The 22,538-nt window shown below is 40.6% G+C and overlaps 1 protein-coding gene across 1 annotated transcript; it reads left to right on the plus strand.

The window, feature by feature from the left end:
- Positions 1 to 1,458: 1,458 nt before the first annotated feature.
- tbca (tubulin cofactor a) lies at positions 1,459 to 16,724 on the plus strand. The gene is made up of 4 exons (XM_027019320.2): positions 1,459 to 1,639; positions 7,068 to 7,173; positions 11,931 to 12,017; positions 16,439 to 16,724. The coding sequence occupies exons 1-4, from the start codon at positions 1,587 to 1,589 to the stop codon at positions 16,517 to 16,519; spliced, it is 327 nt and encodes a 108-aa protein (XP_026875121.2). The 5' UTR covers positions 1,459 to 1,586; the 3' UTR covers positions 16,520 to 16,724.
- The last annotated feature ends 5,814 nt before the right edge of the window (positions 16,725 to 22,538 follow it).

Below are 22,538 nucleotides of genomic sequence, written 5' to 3' on the forward strand. Positions count from 1 at the left end.
TGTTTTATAGGTTCAGTCAATGTCGTTTTACTATGATAAATCTTTGTTTGACCTCTTGCTTTAAGGAAGGAATCTGTTTTGTAAAATGCTTTGAGAATAACCCAAAGGCCTGTTCTTGTGGTAACCCCATATTTAGCGAACCTTACACTTTTTTATCTTTTATAAGATCGATAACAACAAATAAACCGATTTGGAGACCATGAACATATATCACTCGGATCTGTGTCTTCATCCGGACAGTGCTGTTGCACGTGCTGCCGTTCTGGGTTAAACGGGTGACGGAGGACCGATATCTCTGCGCTTGGGCTCTCGCGGCCATGACATTCATCATTCCTAGCTCCTTGTCTGCGGTTTGACAACTCCTGCCACGCACGACATATCTCACTTTACCTGGTCCAATCTAAAACATTACCTTTGGCAATCGGGGTGGCCATTGTTGTCCAGTGCAGTTTCGGCGCGAGTGAAGTAGAGTAGACAATGCAACGTAGACTGCACTTCACGAGCTGCATTTGACTTTTCAGGCCATTCAGGAGGTAGAATTATGAATGTCATAGTCTATTGGCTCATAAAAAGACATTCACGGTGTCATTTAGGCTCGGAGCAATAACAGCAATGTCACCGCTTAATAATAGGCCTAATACTAGCCTATTATTATTATTATTGTTGTTGTTGTTGTTGTTGTTGTTGTTGCTGTTGTTCTTATTCTTGTTGTCGATTATGTTTTATTATTACTGTTTATTATTAATAATAAATGGGCTTTAATAATAGGCCCATTAACATGTAAGCATATGGATCATTTCTTAACAGCAATACATTATTCTAATCTTAATACTTGTTTTGATAAATAGGAAACAGCTTGAATAAGCTGTGTGCCTCCTCTTTTTAATTATTTCTATATTTTTGGACGCTTCATGTAACCATGAATTACATAAAGGGATATATATTTAAAAACTAAAGCCACCACAGACCTGGCCTACTAGTAACTCAAAGTAGGTCAACTATCTTCATCTTACAGCTAGCCTTCAAAATCTAAATACATTCTATTTATTAATATTTAATTTAATTTCAGCAGTGTCTTGGTTATTAAAAAAAGTATTAGCAGATTATATATATATATATATATATATATATGTGTGTGTGTGTGTGTGTGTGTGTGTGTGTGTGTGTGTATGTGTGTGTGTGTTTGTGTGTCTGTGCGCGCGCGCCTAGGTTTTTTTCAGGATACTTTTAACAATTCGATAATGGGATAACACATTCAGGGGATGAAATACGTAATGCTGCTATTTCAGTCTTCTGTGTGAATTTCATGGTTTAACTACCTCGCTGTCAATTCATTAGCCTACAGAAAAGATTCAAATGACTGGAACTGATTTGATCTTTTTGTGTATCCAAGATCAGGCTACTATGGAAACTGTCACTGTTTTATACAGGACGTAGAAGGCAACCTATTCGCGCATGCGCAGTTTTCTTTCTCACGCTTGCTTTATTGTGCTAGCTAGCTAGCAACCACCAGCTACTCTCGTGGAATATTTTTTCCTCTTATTACAACCTTTCATTCATTATCCATTTCCTAACTCACTTGAGTAATGTCGGATCCAAGAATACGACAGATAAAAATCAAGACTGGAGTTGTAAAACGGTAAGTGTACGAATGACCAAATCTTTAAAACCTTTGTTGTATTAGCTCAAGGCCGCAGCTATACCGGAGAGCTGAGCAACTCCTTCACTGTTTTGGGGAGTTTTGTAGAGGCAACGTTCAAAATCTCACACGGTGCTTTTTTAGCGATCTAGCATACGTTTCGCATACAAAGAAGGGTGGCTTGAAGTATTCAACAGTCCGTTAGTTTTCTTTCTTTCGCATATATTTTTTTTTATATTAGAATATGTTAGGTTATTAACAGGTATCTAGCTAAGTTAGCTAAAACGCTTGGTCTTCATTAAATTGATGTAGCTAATACTTGCTAGCTAGATAACGGAGTCAGCGGTTAATGGTTAGGATACTGTTGGGTAGCATTATGCATCCTGTTCACCGAGGCTTACTTACTATTAAAATGACTTATGATTAGCTTTTTGTTTCTAAATTCGTCGGTGCCTACACTAGATGTCTAGTTAGTTAACACTGTAAAAAAAAATCACAAATCATTGTGCCTGTTAATGTGTACAACATAAATTAGCGGTTATAAAAGCAGACGCTATTCGCTTGATGAGTAGGTTAAATTAATTATTGTCTAGATCCAGCTATCAGATGCATTAACATCCCATGTAAAGTCAGGTGCAGGAAATCTGTAAATTAGATGAACTCTTCTGGTATGCGAAAGTGCGGATGACGATTGGGATTGTAATTAATCCTAATCCGTACTAAATAGTTGAGATTTATCTACCTAAATTTCTTTGGTCCATTTACTGATGCTACAAACATAGAAACGACATCTTGCACATTTAAGGGCCTTACACTGAAAGGTGGACTGTTGTCCAGTGTTTCAAGATTATAGCCACTGTGAGAATGTAGTGACAATTACTAAATGCATTTTACATTTACACGTTCAGCATTTGACAGACGTTCTTATCCAGAGCAATTGACACATTTGTCAGTATAACACAGTGAATAAATTGTTTTGTGAATTTAAAGTTCTATCAGAAAGTTTAGAGACGGTATAAATCTGGAGGTACAGTAATAGGTCATTGGCTTTTATTGGTCTTGAGTGAATGATGAACATTTGAAACTGGCTTGTTCAACTTTGGAGAGGAGCCAACACAAATGATTGCCTTCGTCCATAGCTTTGTATGCAAAGTCACTCAGAAACATAAGAGAATTATCTAAATCAATTTAGACAGTCTCTGTCCTGGTATTAAAAAAAAAAATCTGTATATTGTATAATGTTGTATATATTTGAATCTGTTTGCCATATCTCTTGCATACATTAGCTGTTTTGTCTTGCAAATGTAGAGCACATACTGAGGAGATATGCTGGTCCTGATCATCATTGTTAACACTCCCCTCCCTTGGTGCCCCTGGCCATGCCTCCATGACTCTGCACTGACTGCTGTTTGATGTGGATCAGATTTCGGAGGCTTTGGCTTTTGGCTGCTTTGGAATGTAGTCTGGAACCCACAGGGACCATCTGATTTCACTGAGTGGTTTTAATATTTACCCCACTGGTCCTGTCAGGACACCGTACACAAACATGTTTGTACCCAACTCGGTCGTCCCATTTTGTAGATCCGCTCACTGCCGCCGACGGGCAGGACTGGCCATGTCAGATGTCCATGAACAGGCCAGACGTGCTGGCAGATGCTTGGCTCTCTTGTTAGAGCATCTCCTGCCTGTTGTCCAGCTCTCCTGTTATCATGGAGTAGTTGCTATTGATCAAATTGGAGCTGCACCAGCTGCTCTATGTTCTCAGCTCTTTAGCTGCTATAGATTTCCCTCGGCCCAGGCCTTCAGAGAGGGGCCAGGTGCACCCCAGTGCACACGCACATGCGCACACACACACACACGCGCACACACACACACACACACACACACAGGAGCAGCACCTCCTTGGCTGCAGGTCGCATTATTGATTTTGTCCACTACTCGTTGTTGTATTGCTGAATTGCATTTCTTCATTTGTCAGGAGAGCCTGGGTTGATGGTCTTGCCTGCAGAGCTTGCACGTTCCTGTTCTCTTGCTCTCTGGTTGCTGGAACATTCATATTTTCATCTGCTCTGCTACACCTTCTAAAATCTAAATTCAGACTTCATTCAAATACTGCAACAGCAACTCACTATGCCTTCTTCATTTTTTTTGTGCATGTTCTATGGCTAGGCAATATATTAAATTTATATTCGATTTGATTAAAACAAATCAGTATCAAAAAATTGTTTATATCAATATCACATTGATTATCACATTTCAAATGAAAATTATTGTAGTGTCAAATTGCCAACTTCCTGGGATGATATTTTGTGTTTTGCCATCTTTCATTAAAAAGACAAGACTAATAAACTAAACCACCAGCAGAGCCTCACAAGGCAATTAAAACTTCATTCATGGATAGCAATCTATGATGCTAAGATAATTCTATTGGCAGCATTTCTGCTGGTTATACAACTGCTGGTTGTAGATGTTGCCTAATCGCTTGAATTACTGGCATTTTATTTGCACAGTAAAAATGCAGGATCCTTTCACACTGTCTCAGTGAGAGCAACTATTATTCTCATGAAACAAATATATGGGCCTACAATGAAGTGATTGTCAAATTAATAGTTTTAGTTTTGATTTGAAATGAACGTTTACAGTCGCTATGCTGACTACATTACAGGCAGTGAACCAGGGTAAATCTCTGACCTCACAATGACTCATATCAGTTATTTAATTACAGTTACTTAGGAAAGGTTAAGGGAAGTATATTTATTGTGAAATCTCAAAATTCCACAATTGATTCTGTTTCTTTCTTTCTTTAATTTATTAAGATTAAGAATGATGTCAAATTCATACTGCTCACTTCTGCTTTTCCAGTATATTGGCCTGCTTTCCTCTGCTACACCAGAACTGGACTTCTCTGGGTTTAGTGCACTTTTATGTTTGGATAGGCAGCTACCAAATATGTTGGTTAGGAAATGCAGAACACAGTTTAACTTAACTCACTGATTTCCAAAAGGGAGACGTTATCACAACACAACTGACCGTGTCTCCCAGTTGGCTAACTAATGCCTCCTTAATTGCTAATTTTAAAAGCATTTTGCACCTATTCACTAGGTAGCCCAAGTTTATTAAATCTTTAAAATAGAAACTTGCACTTCCCTGTCAGCTAATACTGCCAGAATAAATGTGTTTACCTCACATATCTGACAAAAAATCTGTTATCTGGTTTTAAAAATCAACACACAGTCCTTTTAATTAACAGCTTGAAAAGCCTGTTGACTTGAGACCAGAACTATCCAAATAATGACTGGTGCAATACTACATGCTCTAGTTTTCTAATACAGTAAAACATAAAAATAATCAAAAAGATGTTTAAAGATAAAATAAATTGCTTGTTGACTAATGTGCATAGATGTGCGTGTGTGTGTGTCTGTGTGTGTGTGTCTGTGTGTCTGTGTGTGTGTGTGTACACACGTGTGTCCTGTCACTGTCACTGCTTCTAGCTGAGTTTCCACCGCACCCTGTCTTTCTCCTCTATGTAGGCCAATCTTACCCCAGGTCAAAATGAAGCCTCCTCTCTTTTTTGCTCTCATCATCCCTCTCTTTCTCTCTCACGCACTCTCAGTCTCTCTCTGTTTCTTTTTCCTTCACTTCTTGAAGCTCAAATAAACCTCATGTCTTATTTTTATTTATTTAGTCTGTGTGTTTGTGTGTATGTACGTGCACCACTGATTGTGTGTGCGTGTGTGTGTGTGTGCGCATGTACGTGCACCTCTGAGTGTGTGTGTGTGCGCGCGCATGCGCATGTGCATGCACCTGTGTGTGTGTGTGTGTGTGTGTGTGTGTGTGTGTGTGTGTGCGTGCGCGCGCGCGTGTGTTGTAATCCAGCCGCCCGTTTCAGGGCTAGCTCAGCGGATGCCCTTAATAAAATGACAACAGTAATTTGCTTTTGTCACTGGGTGCTGGCGGGGGCTTGGTGCCTCAAAACTACAGTATTAGAGGAGAGCGAATGTGTGTGTCGCCTCTAATTCTTTTCTATATTTTCCAGAGAGATGCTTTTTCCATTACGGTGAGGGAAGCCGTGCTGGCAGCCCCATTTAAAAGTCCAGCCCGGCCCCGCCCTTCTTATGTGGAGGCCCCGTGTCGCCGGGCAGAAATAAGAAATTAACATCAGCACTGCGGGATTTCATTAGCCTGTCCTTCACTTCGACTGGAATTATTCAACACCTTTCGCCTTAGCCCCCCCCATTCGTCCGTCTGTCTCGCCAATCCTCACTTTCATCTTTCCCTCCCCAGCTCACCCTGTGTGTGTGTGTGTCTGCGTCTGTCTGTGTGTGTGTGTTTGTGTTAGCGAGACCACCTCACCTGAGCATATGTTGAGTATTAGAGCCATGCATGTCGATGGAGGTCTGTTAAAACCAGTGTAATTTATGTAAAATATAAGTGAGGGTTGCAGGCAGATTCACAGAGCCACGCAGCACACACATATGTCCCTATGGAAGGTGTCTGATTAATGAGGAAGAGCCTCACACACACACACACACACACACACACACACACTCAAACGCACGCGCGCACATACACGCACACACGACTGATTTTATGAAAAATGAATTCCACGACGCCGTGTCATTCGGACGAGCGGCAGCAGGCAGACGGAAAAAGACTATTAGGCGGAATCATTATCAATAGTGATATTTTCAAACTCCATTATGACCATCACCGCCCGAATTTATTCAATGCATTTAGTTCATTTGGCCGTAATTGATAAATAATCAAAATTTATCAATGTTCCTGCGGCCCGTTTTCAGTAACAATCAAGTAAAAGTGGCCCATTTGCCACCTGACTTAGTCCAAATTAGGGGCTAAATTGATGATCAATTAATCCTACAAGGGGCAGTACAGTGTGTGTGTGTGTGGTGACAGATAAATGGAGTTAAGAGACAGATTAGCGTAGCGAAAAGGAAGTAACTGAAGCACTGCTGTGTGGGAGTGGCTGTGGATGTGGGTGAGGGTGGGTGTTGTGCCTCTGTGGCTAATGAGCGCGTATCTTCGCTGTGATTGACGTGTAACAAGCCCCAGAGCAGCAACAGGAAGCAGGCAGGGGTGAACACAGGGAGATGAACAGATGTACAGGAGGCGTTTCAGCCTTAGGCAATGCACTGCTCACCTGTGGACCTTGTTCATGGGATTGGGAGATTCCAGTATAACTCACTTTAGCGCTACTGCTGAATCCCTGTGACTTCAAGAGGCCACAGTGTGGTCTGTCAGGCCTCTTTTCACCATAGTGACACTACAGTCTAGGTATACTGCAGTGCTACTAAAGTATGTGACTTGTATACTCTAGGTAACATTAGAAGAAACTGTGCGGTTGAACGCGAAAAAAATATTTATGTCTGTAATGAGCTGGTTAGTGAAGCACCCATGCGCTCCCCTACAGGCTGGCTAAGGAGGAGGTGCTGTACATGAAGGAGGCGGCACAACAGGAGGAGCGCATCGAGCGGCTGAAGGCTGAGGCGGGGGACGAATATCTCATCAAGAAACAGGTCAGCACGCCACACAACCACGCCATGTCCCCAGAATACCCGCTGACAGAAAGATGAGCACACTTATACTGGGGCGTACATATTTTTTCCCACCGTGTGGGGGGAGGGGGTTATGATGTCACTAAGATATCTTGATTGTGGGCTCCGCCCCTTAGGCCAAATGGAACGCGTCCTATGCAAATGAGAAATGCAACACAGCTAAAACCTCAGCGGAAAGAAATGTGGAGGGAAAAAAATATGAGTCAATTATGTATGTCTGATAATGTTAATCAGTGTAAGTGCTGTGAATAATCATGATTTATCACTCCCTTTAAAATGCATTCAGTGGAGTTTTCCATTTGAAAAGAATAAAGAAAGTGTTTGGAATAACGTCTGATAAAATGTTTACATATAAAGTAAATAATGAAATTGCTTGAAAGCTTAATGAATAGCAGCTTATTCAGCATTGGAGTTGTTTGTTCTCTGGTTTGGTGTATTAGTTCAGAAGTGTAAGAAAGTGGGTGTCTGATTAAAAGTAAAGAAGAAAATTAAACCTGCTTCCAGATGCTAGTATCCACACATCTTGGCCCCAGCTGTAGACCAAAGCTGCTGGTCGCTTATACACGTGACAGTTGTGTCATTGTTGTGTGGACTTAAAAGCTTCTGAATCTCAGCTGCAGTGAACATGTGTACAAAGGTCCACCTCAGCACCACTAAGTGCCCTAACCTTGTGGAATTACTCTTTACTGTATTCTTTATAGTACTATTTACTGTAATTTTACTTTAGCTCTGCAAACCCTTTTTGTTAGGATTCTTCTGATTGAGGATATGACCACTGTGGGTCTTTCATGGGCCCTTTTGTATTAATTGGGGAACTGTGCCTTCCTGATGAGTTTTGTAGCATAAATGGTCCAATCATCTAACCAGGAATTGGTATAATTGAAAACATATAAGGGTATAGGGAGTGTAATGTTTGGTTAGAATAAATAAGCTTATAAGATGAGCTTGTTTGGAAAGCACAAGTGACAAGATAGAGAGAGCAGAGAAGTACTAGAAATAAAGATTCATAGACAAGCGAATTAAGGGCACATTGGAAATAAAGACAACTGAACTAGCAGACAAGGGGAAAAACCTTCGACTAGGCTAGCGTTTTTAATCACGCATACAGTAGAGGAACATAGGAAGTGCTTTTGAATATAACTTGAAGAATGTTCAGTAATGTTAATGTTAAATGTGTAAAACAATGCAGTTAAGATATTTCAATCTCCACAATGTTTACTAGCAGACCCTAGCTGAGTGGTTCAGGGAACCAGCCTAGTGCTTCACTCCCTTTTTATACCCTTTGTCCTGTGAATGTTACAGTCCACAAAACAGACATTATCTGACACATGACATATAAACATTCAGCTAGTTTAACTTTTTTAATAAATGGGGCTGACTTGTCTGTTAATAAATGAACTGCCTGAATATTATTATATCTTAGATGTATTTTTAGATCTGTTTAACTATACAGCAGTTACAAAACATAACACTCACTGCTTAATTTACAACTTTGGTTACAAATGTATTACACGTTGCTGTCGAGCGCTGGAATTTGCTTCTCCAGCTGGCTGATCCTGCAGTACTGATTGATAGCTGCTCACTCACTCACTAGTTAACACTACCCAGCCAATGACTGATATCTAGATGTTGCTAACTTCACATGAATCATTCTTGTATTTTAAAACCCCATTTACCTACAGGGCCACAGTAGAATTAGTGTCTGTATCTTCACTAGCTGATGCCAATATGCAAAAAAAAATAAAATACACATGTTGATGTTATATAGAATAGGTACAACCCTATGAAGTTTGGGAGGTAAGTCATATGAAAACAGCGTGATGTATGGGTGCAGGTGAGCCCATGTGAATGCAAACATGCACTTGTATATTACCAGTAATGGGGCTTGCAAGTTTGACCATGCTGTGATTGTAGGTTGGTAGTGTGCGTTACACGCCTCTGAGACCCCGAACACTCAATAGCTACATTTACATCCCAGGGATATTATGTGAAAATCATCTAACACTTGAACTATTTTTGTGATATAACAACATTTATGGGTAATATTTTAGAAACATCACTAAAAGTTTTCGCCAACAGAGTTGCACATAAATGCCAAGGTGTGTGATGGGGTTTGCACAACGAACCAACAGAACAAACCCCATTAGCAGAGCAGGCTGGAAGAGGAGCGCTCACAGCACTCAGGAGACGACAGCCTCTCTCTACCTCAAGAGAATAACTTGACCTCTACATTTAACAGGAAATGTAGGAGAAAGACAAGAACATTTCAAGATTTGCAGAAAGACATGTTCACGTATAATAAAAGAAAATAAATATGCATATATACAATAGAAATAAACAAATAAATATGCACCACAGCACATTTAAAAGGGCAGTTTCTTGTAGGCCTGTGATGTGGAGACTTATTTAAGACACAAGTTCTGTATGTAGTCTGGCCTTTTTGTCTCCCGGCAGGTGGCGGAAATGTCAGGGATGCCATAGAAAACAAATGTGTGCATATACCAATCACCCCTAACATTAAAACCAAAGACAAGTGAAGTGAATAACACTGACTACCTTGTTGCAGTGGCATCTGTCAAGGGGTGGGTTATGTTCGGCAGCAAATCTGTTCTTGAAGTTGAACTGTTGGAAGCAGAAAAGGCGGGGGCGAGCGTAAAAATCTGAGCCACGACAGCACGTCCAAAATCGGCAGGTCTTGTGGGGTGTTTCTAGTAACGGTTAGTACTTACCAAGGTGATGCAAGGAAGGACAACCGGTGAGGAATCGCGTGGGGAGTGGAAGCAAACCAACAGAAGAGCTACTTGGCCACAATTTGAGGTTAATGTTGGCTATGATGGAGGGAAAGGTGTCAGAACACACAGTGCATGGCAGCTTGCTGTGTATGGGTCTGTATAACAGACTGGTCGGAGCCCATGCTGAACCCCTGCGTATCACTAAAAGTGCCTACAAAGCAACGTTAAAACCGGACCATGGAGCAACAGAAGAAGGCGGTCTGATCTGATGAATCACGTTTTCTTTTACGACATGCAGATGGCCGTGTGCATGTGCCTCGCTTACCTGAGGAAGAGGTGGTGCCACAATGCACTATGGGATGCGCAATGTTCTGCTGGGAAAGTTTAAGGCCTGGCATTCATGTGGATGTTACTTTGACATGTACGACCTACCAGACATTTTTGCAGACCAAGTACGCCTCTCCATGGCAGTGATATTAGTTAATGGCAGTGGCCTCTTACAGCAGCGTAATGTGTCCAGCCACGCTTGGTTTGAGGAACGTGCCAAAGGGTTGAACCACTGAAACATTAAAGGACTCGTTGAAGGGCTTTAATGTTAACGTCTTGACACGAGATGCCACAGGACACCTTCAGAGTTCTTGCGGAGTCCATGCCTCGACAGGTCAGGGCTGTTTGGCAGCACGAGGGCGACCTACATTATATTAGGCAGGTGTATATGTTCAACATGTATTAAACACTTAATGGAAATGTTGCTTTTTTTATTCATACAAAAGAAAATGTTTACACATCTGGTTTTCAAGGAAATGTATTATTTCCTAAAGCATTTTGATCACAAAAAGTCCGTTTGTTGGAAATACCACAGCATATTCACTTGCAAAATGTGCAAATCGTTATCAAAAGTGAAGCTCTTTGACTGGGATGAAGACTGTGGTCTGTTTGCTTCATCTTTTTGCATTTTTTGAAATAATGTTTTTAATGCAAAATGAAAGCAGGTAGGCAAGTTCAGAGGAGGTTTGTGTAATAACACATGCTGCTGATCAGAACCTCTGAGATTGCTTGGATGTCTTCCCTTCACATGCACACACGTGCAGAAACGTGCAGGTGCACACTTACACTTCTCCCCCTGGCTGTGTGGCAGAGAGGCAGGGGTTGCTGTTGTGAGGTGCACGTGTGTGCGATTTGTAATTTGTCAGTGTCCTGTAGAGTGAAAACGAGGATGGTCTTTTTTTCTTTATCTTTTCTTTCTTTTTTTTTAAATTTAAGAATTGGGTAGCATGAACACTAAAAATTGTATTGCTTTCTCCTACCCCGTTTTGTGTGTGTGTGTGTGTGTGTGTGTGTGTGTGTGTGTGTGTGTGTCTGTGTCTGTGTGTGTCTAATCTCACATCTGGAGTGGATGCAGAGAAAGCTTTGCTTTGATGTGTGTGTCTGATGATGTTACCCGAGACGTCCTCGCACTAGAGGGGGCTAATGTGTGTCCAAGATTTGCTACGGGGGGTGTGTGTGTGTGTGTGTGTGTGTGTGTGTGTGTGTGTGTGTGTGTGTGTGTGTGTGTGTGATAGCTTGGCTATGGTCCGTGTATGTGATGGGTTAGCTATGGTCTGTGTGTGTGTGTGTCCTTTTTGACAGGTCGATAAGCCAATACTGTACTCACTCCAAACTGAGACCAGCATTGTGGATGTAACCCTCATGCATCTCTTTTGATGGATCACACACACGCACACACACACCCACCTGCATCTTTGCGGTTATATGTTTTATTTTGCATTGAGAGATGTTCTAGTTGAACTGTGATATTGGTCAGAAGTTGTTTGATGTTCTAGATACTAGGTATTTTAATGCTGTTTATGACCAGATCCATTTTTTGTGTTTTTGTGTTTTTTTGTGTGTGTGTGTGTGTGTGTGTGTGTGTGTGTGTGTGTGTGTGTGTGTGTGTGTGTGTGTGTGCGTGCGCGCGCGCGTGTGTATGTATGCGTGTGTGGACAGATGGAGGTGCTGCAGGAGTCCAGAATGATGATTCCTGACTGTCATCGCCGTTTAGCCATGGCTCGTACTGACCTGCAGCAACTGCTGGTGAGAAAAACACCCACTCAGAACACACACACGCACACAACATGCATGCACTCATGCACAACAGACATACACATACACATGCACAGCACACACACACACATGTTTTGAATGCACACGTGAAGAAATTCATATATTTTCTGGCACACATGAAGACAAATGTGTGATTTTACTGTGAATGTGCCTATATTTCTGAGTGTGGAAACCAAATACATCTTTTCTGTGCAAGGTGGGTGGAGCTTTGTCCAAGCCAAAGAAGGGCATTTTTAGAGCTGTAAGCGCCTCAATGCAGAGACTCTGTCCTTTAGTTTCTATCATTTCTTTCCTGTTCCTTAAGTTCTCCACACACACACATACATGTTAGCAGTGTTTGACTGAGTAAATTAACCTTTTACATACCACAGTTAATCCTCTCACTAGCTCAGTTTGAACCTTGTCTGGAAAATCTTTTCTGCAATACCACAGAACGCTTGAAAAGACCTCTGATTAAAAAGAGAGGTAGGTGTGGGCGTGTGTGTGTGGGCGTGTGTGCTTGTGCGCAGTCTGTGAGACAAGTAGAGAGCAGTATCATTGTGCCTTTCTCTCTGTCTCCCTCTCCCTGTCTCTCTGTCTCTCTCTCATTCTCTATCCGTCTGCCTCTTTCTCTCATTCTGTCTGTGTGTCTCTCTCTCATTCTCTGTCTGTCTCTCTGTTATTCTGTGTGTCTGTCTGCCTCTCTCTCATTCTGTCTGTCTCTCTGTTATTCTGTGTGTCTGCCTCTCTCTCTCATTCTCTGTCTCTCTGTCTCTCTCTCGTTCTCTGTTTGTCTGTCTCTCTGTGTCTCACTTTGGTACTTCATGTTTAATGACAAGTGGAGGAAACGGGTACCTTTTCTTAAGTGTGTGTGCGCTCTTAGGTGTGCACTTTGGTGTGCGTGCGTGCGTGTGTGTTTGTGCACGCACCACTGTGCTTAGGCATATGGCGGTGGGGTTGTGACAGAACTCAGGTGGGTATGACAAAGTATATATGTAACTGATCTTACTAAATGTCAATACTCATTGCCATAGACGGTTATCTGCAAATATAGCTCAGTCACAAACTAATAGGTTATAGAGTCACAAGTATTTCAAATTATGCAATTTCTCCACGGTTCTGAAGGTGTTTGTGCTACTCAAAATTACGAGGAAAAGGAATCACTGGGAAGTTCTCTGACCTGGTTGAATTGATTTCTCTGGGCGCATTTGGGTTTCAAACTGAAAATGGATGGATTGTAGTCCAGCTGTTGTGGACTGAGTTTCATTTGAATTGAATTAGCTCTTACCTTTTAATTTTAAGCATCAAAGGTGAAAATGAATTTGATTAATGTTGTAATAATATGTAGTAGTCGGGTGTATGTGTTTGTAATATACAGTGGGGGTGGGGGGGGTGGTATGTGTGCACAAATGAATGTGTTTTTGTTTATAACTACCCAAAACATTGTACAATATAAATAAATATAATGGTCATCAGCATATTACTTATATTTACTTCACAAATTACAAAACGCTGCTGATTTACTGACATCAATGACTATTATAATAGTTAAGGTTCATTTCGACCCCCATTACAAACAGGCCTACAGTACCTGACTTGGACACATCAAACACCAAGATGCTCGATTGATATAACCATAACATTTTCATTTTATATTATCCGCATATATAATTAACAGCAGTGAAAAGCTGAAACAGTCTTTAGTGATCAAAATAGTGAGAAATTCATATAGAAAGGTGTCTGCTTTCACACACTGTGCTTACCCAGCGTCAACTAATTTGTGTTTGGACCATAAACATGTCTTTATTGATTTACTGCATTTTATGTGAGTGGAACATTTGTGTAAATTAAATTTTTCTTTCCCCTTTAAGATAATTTATTTAAAAAGCTCAATTTCATCATTAACTTCTGATGTTTTATTTGGATTACTTTTTCTGCAGATGTTTACATACCACCACATCCACTCAGCCCTGAAGAAATGTATGCACATTTGGTTGCATACACCCACCCAGTCTAATGATTGACAGGCAGACTGGCCTCTCACACTGCTCCAGTGAAGTGGCTGAGGTCTGAAAATGACATGCATCAAGTCTTTGCCACCAACTCAGTATCTGAACAAGGATGAAGCAGGTTAACTCAACTGATAGGGGAAAGAATGGTTTGTCAGTGCTGTGTTAAATAGCAGTCAGGGGTACACAGGTACGCGTGTGCAACAACAAACACCCCATATCATTTAATTACACTTCATATGTCAGTATCACACTAAAAAAAAAAAGACATTTGTTTCCAAATGATGTCATTTGTGATTTAAAAAAACAAAAACGTGTGGCTGGGACACATCTTTATTTAAGGTTATTTGTTTAAAAACACAGACTCCCACAGGGTTATACTCTTATCATTTTGATTCATCAGTAGCATTGTCATGGCTAGTGGCCTCCATAGTAACCATCAGCGATCGATTAGCATTGGTGCGACCTCCATGTTTCCTGGCCAGCATCACATCTGCCCAGTGTGAGAGGTGTAAGAATAGAAACACAGGCAAGCTTTTATTCCCTTTGAGTTCATTTCATGTTTTGATATTTCTTATGTCATTCTTTATTTCCTAAGTCACTCTTCCCTGAAGATAAACTGATTTATTTATGATGGGTGCTGCCACTCATTCATTACTGGGACATCTATAAAGAGATGTGACTTGAAATATCTAAATATCCCATGTCACCGGCTTATTTAAGGTGTGTTCAAAACTTTTTCAGTTGCGAATGTTCTTCCCTTATGTTTCACTGACCCCTTTTATTCAAAACAATGTCCAACTATATCTGAATACATCTTGAGACACATAGGATCTTGCTTAGGGACCCAACAGTGGCACCTTGGCAGTTGTGGGGTTTGAACTGGCAACCTTCTGATTACAAATCAAGTACCTTAACCACTGAGCTGCCACTACCTTGACTAGGTTCTTGAGTCTGGTCAAGGACCTCCACAGCATTTCATTTTAAAGCAAGACATACAGAGATGCAGTTAATGGAGCAAAGGTCCAGTCCTGAGTTATAGACATGGTTTGCTTGGTGACCGTGTGTTGGTGGCAGGTGTTTGATATCGTCTAACTGATTTCACACAGGAGATGCTTTATATGGGTAAGGCTGAAGCAATTATTATTCTATTAAGTAATCTTGATAATAGGAGCAGATCGATTCATTTGTTTTATCATCGTTTTTGAGATTTCTTTTAAATATATCTCATCTTTGTTATTGTAAGAGCGTTTAAAAATGGATAAATGCATTTTTCATGAAACAAAGTAGCCATGCTGTCCATTTTATTAATAGTTTCAATTCTTCCTCCTAACAGCCCCTAACTCACATTATGATGTTTAAAGTAGTGACTTAACTAAGCATGTTAATATGGACAGCAGTGAGTGGAACTAGCAGTAGTCCATTTAGAATTATTTCATTTGCATTCTGCTAATTGGTGGCAAATTCACTTTCAATCATGGCTGATGAATGTTTGGCAGAATAGCAGGAGAGTCCAGTATACCTTTTGCAATCTACACTTCTTATTTTCTAAAATAAGCTCTTCTTCGTTTCTGATTTCCATTTTTTTGTGCATTACTTAAGCCAGCACTATCGTAGGAATTGATGACGTACTAGCAAGCAGCATTTACTTCCATTCATTTCATAAAAGCATTGTTTGGTTGTTGTACTTTTGTAAGGTTGTAGTGCACAGACCCACTTGTACCATAGAGGTTTAATGTGTAGTAGGCACTTCTCAGTTTCAGCTCTTGTACTTTTGATTCTTTTATTTTTTTATTTACTTCATACTTAAAATTCACCCTGAGCATAGGCTTGTGGCAGTTGGCAGTTAATGATTAATTGTGTCATTGTGGTTATATAAGCAAATTGTAATTAATTCATGTGGTTGCTGATGTTGTTTAGCATTGCTAACTTCTAAGGGACCAGAAAGTTGGCTTTGCTCTCTTTGGATGGGACGGTTCACAAGTGTATTATCACTGCACCGGTATATGTATTGAACTAGCCAATTGAGGGCTCTGACTGTGTCTAGACAGTCAGTGGCTGTAGTATGAAGCCAGCTGGGCCTGGAGCCGTGAGAAGTAAACTGAAAATGATTCAGCGTGTTGCTCTTTGCGGGAATCCTTGTTATTGTTGCATTCCAGTTAATGTTTCCAACATTCAGCATCCAACATTCCCCAGTGTCTGACCCAAGTCGTGTGAAGGGACTTTAGAGATACATGGATTAAGACTGAAGAGAGGCATGAAGGATGCAGAGCTGGGCCTGTCCAAGCGACCTGACCTGGAATACACTGGGTGTTCTTGGGGAAACTTTGAGTGTGAATCCTTTGTTTGGAGATGTCTGAATGTATATGACAGAAATCTGACCAGTAGTGTTTTGTGTTTCAGGAAACAGAAGAGGATCTGGGAGAAACAGAGGAATATAAGGAAGCCAGAAGTGTTTTAGACTCTGCTGAATTGGAGGGATGATGTAAACACACACACACACACACAGAGTCCCAAGTGTCCATTCCATTTGTCAGGACTTGTTAAGAAATGTCGATGCAAGCAGATGTGTCTGTTCCTCCTTTTTGTATGTGTTTATAACTTGCAGAATGATGTGCCACTCTGTTGCTAACATTCTGATGAGTGTTCAGATTTACAAACATGAAATAAACTCTCTTTCTTTACTATACATTTTCATAAGATTTGTTTCAATTTGTGGCCTGTTAGCTGTACTGGAGAAGAAAAAAAAAAAAAAAATATATATATATATATATATATATATATATATATATATATATAAAAAAAAAAAAATATAAAGTAATTATCCAATTATTAATTTTATTTAGGTTACAGATTCACTTAATAATTTCATTACTATGTTAAGGTAAGAGTATTGTCTTAATTAGAATTACATTTACTCTGTTAAATATAAAATCTATGCTTATCTTATCTTATGCTTACCCAGCTTATAGCTGGATAAGTAATAACTGATTAAATTCCAATTTTATGGAAGGTGTGTTAAAACCGCATTGATATGGATTCCAAAATAAATAAAATGCATCCTTTCCGGTTCCTTGCGCCGCAAGAAACATGATGTGTACCTGCTCACGTTTTCTGCATGTTGGACTAAAAAAACGGCAAACAAAAAGCTCCGTATATTTGCGCATGCAAGTCGAAGCGATCTCGGGTGAGGATTCGTTTTACTTTCACCTCCAGGCCTCGACACTAAGCTCTCAGCTCACCGAAGCCTTTGAAAACGCGCGCCACCTCGCTTCAATAGATCGGCATATTTTTTGCCTGTGCCAATAGGTTTGTTGTACATAGGATCTCAAGTTACAAAATCAGGAGATGATTTTGTTACTTTCCAAAGTAAACAAAATACATCCTTCCAGGGTGAGATGAAATCATTAAATGATTTTGTGTAGCTTGCACGCAATCGCCCTTATCTGCCCTAAAAATGCGGCCTAAATTCACCAGTTCACATTTGTAAAACACTCCTCTGTAAAACAGCGACATTTCAACGTTAAGAATTCAGGGTTCGTTGACGATTGTTTGAATGTGTTGGTCTGGTGAGCTTTACGTGAACCGACAGTCCTATAAAGTATCTTAACACACCGTGGGTAATTCGTACGTTGTGCATGAAAATACGTTTTATACATCGGATTCATCTAAAAGTAGACTGATTCGTGGCCTTTCGGTTTGTATTTCTATATTACAACAAATGCAAGTTGAAATCTAAAAGGAATAGGCCGAAACCTATCCAGCAGCGCCAAAAACGCTTCAACCATTCATTTAGAACACTTATTGTGTCTTCGTTCAAATAACTCGTCTGTGTGTTATTTCAGGAGCAAGTTTTGAAAAGCAAAAATTTGCAGACCGCTAAAATATCGCAATCAGGGTTTCTCTTGAATAGTATATGATCCCCCCGCCTTTTAGTCTGTGTGGGTCGCTATTAAGTCTGTATACGGAAAAATAAAGACCCTTTCCATTCACTGTCCAATATCGAGTAAAGTAATTCATGTTAAACATTGTAGCATCGTTGATTAATGTGTCAATTCACCAGCTAAATGATGTCTGCGATTTTATCGAACATAACTCTAGCTCATTTAGGCGCGCGCCCGTGCTTCTGTGTCGCGAGTTTAAGGTTATGGCCGGTGCGGTGCAGGTTTGGAGTCACAGAAGCAGATGAATTCGGGTTCCATTTGGCTTGGTCTTCATTCTACAGATTTCGATAATTATCGGCTTCACCCCAAAGTCTCATTACGGCTCTAATGAGGCGCCGCTGCTCCGTGACACCCAGACGCTCCATCTCGTTAAGGAAATCGCTCTTCAATGCTGATTATTTTATTTGGAACCATAATTATATTTCTTTCGGATAAATCACGGTCTAATCGAGTCCATTCGGAGGGCAGCGCCTCTAATTGAAGCATGAGATGCGGCGGTGGGCGCTACCTGTTCGCGCGGACGGAGGACGGTGCACCTGATGGATGAAGCGCACGCCTTTAGCGCGCGGCGCGCTTCTTCCCCACGAGCTAAAACACAACAACTTATTACTTCTAATCCCCCGACTGTCACCGAATCACCTGCACGAAACAAGAATCTAATTTGTTAAACTGGCATTTCTGCAGATGGACGATCGATTTTCTCTTTAGAATTCTCTAATTGAGTGAATATAGACGCCTTGCGAATTACATTCAGTTGCAGGACTTGGGTAGAAGGAGGTGTCAACAAAAATCATCCCTCATGTTCTCTCTCCTTCGCGCTGCGGTGCAGTAACGCATTGGGAGAGCGAGAAGCACGAGGCGGTGGCAGTCATGCATCAGGCCGTTTCGGTCCCGCTGCAAACCCCCGATGAATTTCCCGGTCCCATTCGGGAGCGAGAGGGGAATTCTCTCAGCTCCAAAGCGTGTTCAGAATTACATTTGTTTTTTCATGTGATTTTATTAAAAGTCACTCCTCATCTCTAGGGCGCGTGAAAATGTCTACTTTCCGCCCAGATGCGCTGCATTAACTTGCAGGGCGAGAATTTGTTTGTTTGTCTATTTTTATTTATAGGCAGCGTAAGATTGATGCAGGCTTGTTATCGCTATCTGGCGCGGGAAAGATGTGACTCAGCTCTGCCACTGATTCACCGTCAATTACAGTTTCGTTATTCCCACAGTATACAATCATTAATTCTTACCTTTTTGAAACTAAAACGGTATTCATTGGTTCATCATTCATTGGTTCAGATTATTGTTGTTTGTAGTAGTAATAGTAATATTATTGTTTTGGGGGTTTTTTTTGTTTGTTTTTTTTGTAGTAGTAGTTGGTGGTGGTGATGGTAATATATTACTATTTTTATTTTATGTTTACCTTTGTATACTACCACGTTTATTATTTAGCATAATAAACCTTAGTCTGCAGTAAACGTTTCTTTCATGTGGTTTGTTATTAGCTTACAGCTAATCTTAAAAGTTGCCATTTTCACGTTATTTGATTCTATATCTTTTCACATGACAGATAATTCTATGATCTGATCACTCAGATACAGAAGATAAACTTACGCCAAAATTATGTCAGCTTCTTAGTATGATTTAAAATACAACATTGCTGCTACTCTTTAGAAACAACCAGTTCCAGAGTTCGTGTTTTTAAAAATACATAGAAATCAATGGCTAATATAAGACAAATAAGAATGACTATCCCTCTAAATCTATATATGAAATACATGAAATTCTTATGTAAGACATTAACCTTTATCTCTGTAGGATTTGTTTCATGTTATTGTATTTATTTTTCTTGCTGAGACCTATCAGCAGATACGATAATTTTGTATGTGAAATGAATTTGAGCGTATTTGTTCTGTGTAATTATTATTATCATTATTTTTGTTATTGTTGCTGCTGCTGTTGTTAGGGCTATAGTCCCCGTAGTATTCGTTTTGTGTTGAGATCGCCACCTTTGCTGCAGTAGACCAGGACTTTCTTTCCCACTATTTGTCAGGAAACGGCGCTGAATTTTCTGCAAATGGATTAAAAAAAATTTTTCTTCTTTCCTTTGCTTTTCACAAAGAAAGCTTGTAATTCCCGTGCAGGTTTCGGGGCCTGGTATTGGTGTACAGAAATTCAATCTGTACATTTTGCACGAGGTAAACAGACAGAATGAATTGCATTAGAGCCAGCCAATGTATTCCCAGCAAGGCTGGTGTCTACCTGCTCCGCCTGTGTGCAACAATCTAAAACCTATTTATTAGGAAAAAATCACTTGATCCGCCACAGAAAATCCTTACGTTCGCCCCTTACTGCTGAATAAAGACAAAAAGAATCAGCGAGATTAGGGAATTTTAAGAGTGGGTCAATGCCTGCGCAAAGAAGCGGTTTGTTTATATTTGATAGTTTTGACACGCAGAGTGATATCTCTTTGAAAGCATCCCTTGATTCACGTATCCTCTGAAAGCGTCGTTAAGCGTCTGTCTCGTTTTTAGTCGGTTAAATATGACCTGGCGGCTCACGAGGAGTGATTCACTTTTGTTTGTATGGCTATAAAAAGCTCGGGCTATTGAAAAGTCGTAAAATGAAGTGCGCTATCAATCACACGACATCGGCGCACTCCAGAGCCACCACGGCGAAGACTAAACAACATAATGATTTAAAATTATCGTTATTGGTAGCCGTCGCCATAACGCAAGAAACATTCCGGCTTCTCTTTCTCGGATTCACCGACAGTACCCTGATTACTCACAATACTGCACACAAAATGCTTTCAGACGCGCTTCGACACAGACATCATATGCACTGCACTACTTCGGCACTGATTTATTATACTTTTAGCCACGTTAAACAAAACAGAGCCATGTTCTGCTCTCTGCATTTATATCAGTTCAACCCCACCCTCAGAGCGCAACACACAACAGACATTTTTATGCCCAAAAGAAGCGGCAGAGGAACAAGAACAGACCCGGAGATCTTCCATTACTCGCTCATTGTAGTCTCCGTTGCTTCGTCCCCATTCTCTGACATTTCGCTTATCAGTTCACGGCGGACGAACAATTGTTTTCAAATTGAATCCACACTCCTTCCCGTTCTTGTGTTCTGCAAGGCATATACGTTCCCCCGTCGTGTCAGGAGTCGCGTCTGACCCGGCGTCCCGAGGATAGGGCTCTTGGTCTTGCCACCAGATTGCCGACATATAAAAGAAGAGCAGAACCAATTGAACCACGGACACTCAGAGAAAAGAGCCCAAAGTGCCCAAGTTTTTCGCTCGGACGCCTCCTTTGTGCGCCTTGAAAACCCACTATTCACTGCGACGAATAAAGGAGCTTAGTAAACCTCCCCGCTCGCATCTGCTTAGAGTGTCTTTTGTAGGGATTTCTGTGTGTCTGCTTATATTTTTAGAGGCTCTGCGTGTGACAAGCTATTGTGCTAATTGGCGTAATGATGGTTTATTTGTCGTGGATGGGCTATGCCAGCAGACCTGTTTATGGTGGCTCGCTTTGAATGAAATAAATCACCTTAATTTAGGACAGTTTCGATGAAAAAAAAAATCAATCCGATGAATGTAATTTGTGAGTTTAGCGTGTTTAACGCAAACTCGTATATTTATTCATTTCAGCGTGTTATCCTGTGATCCACGCCTTGTGGGGGTATTCCACTTTCTGTGCACATCACAAGGAAATGCGCCGAGCACTCGCGCAGACCCACTCCGCTTCCACTTTCCGCCGAATTATGCACCTAATTTGCTCACATATCATTTACAATAAGTTCCTCCTGCCGTGACAGTCGAGTCTAAACACCCCTAAATCAGCTCTAATTTATACTGATCTCACTAATAATCCCAATAAAAAGCTTATAGATTTGGCACTAATTACATAAAAGCCTAATGATCTTGAAAATTACTCTGGTTGGAAATATATTGCTAATCTAAACTTTGTTGTTAGCTGCTCCGGCAGACCAGTGCCATTAGAAGAGGTTCACTTCGTCTTTAAAAGGCGCGAGTTGGACATGCTGTGTGACACGAGAGCCGGAACTTTTCACCAGGAAACAGAAATTATCCCCGGTCATCACTAACGATTAAATGACAAAAGTGTCGCCAGTGGAGGAAAAAAACGGGAAGCAGCGAGTCGGTTGTAGAGGAGACGTTGAATTAAAACGCCATTAGGTAACTGAGAAAGTTCGCTCCTGTCTTGGGACTTCTTTTGTTACATTAAGAGCAATAAATCTCCAGCCTTTTTAGACCGTATGCAATCAAATAATCAGGAGAGCCCGAGTTAACAATAATTGGCACTGATTTAAAGAGTAATAAAATCAAGTTATTATTCTGAAACACGTGGGAATGATGAGGACGGACTATTTATATAACAATAGTTTATTATTTCACTTCTAACCAAAAGCTTTTTTTAAACTCAGTGAATACACAATAATGCTCAATTAAAAGAGCTCCTGAGTGTTTTTTAAGGGGTCGGAGTTTTTCACTGATGCTAGATCGAGTCGTTTTACAGGTTGGAATTCTGAAGTTGAGATAA

The sequence above is a fragment of the Electrophorus electricus genome, chromosome 22, assembly GCF_013358815.1.
Source record: "Electrophorus electricus isolate fEleEle1 chromosome 22, fEleEle1.pri, whole genome shotgun sequence".
NCBI classification, from domain to species: Eukaryota; Metazoa; Chordata; class Actinopteri; order Gymnotiformes; family Gymnotidae; genus Electrophorus; species Electrophorus electricus.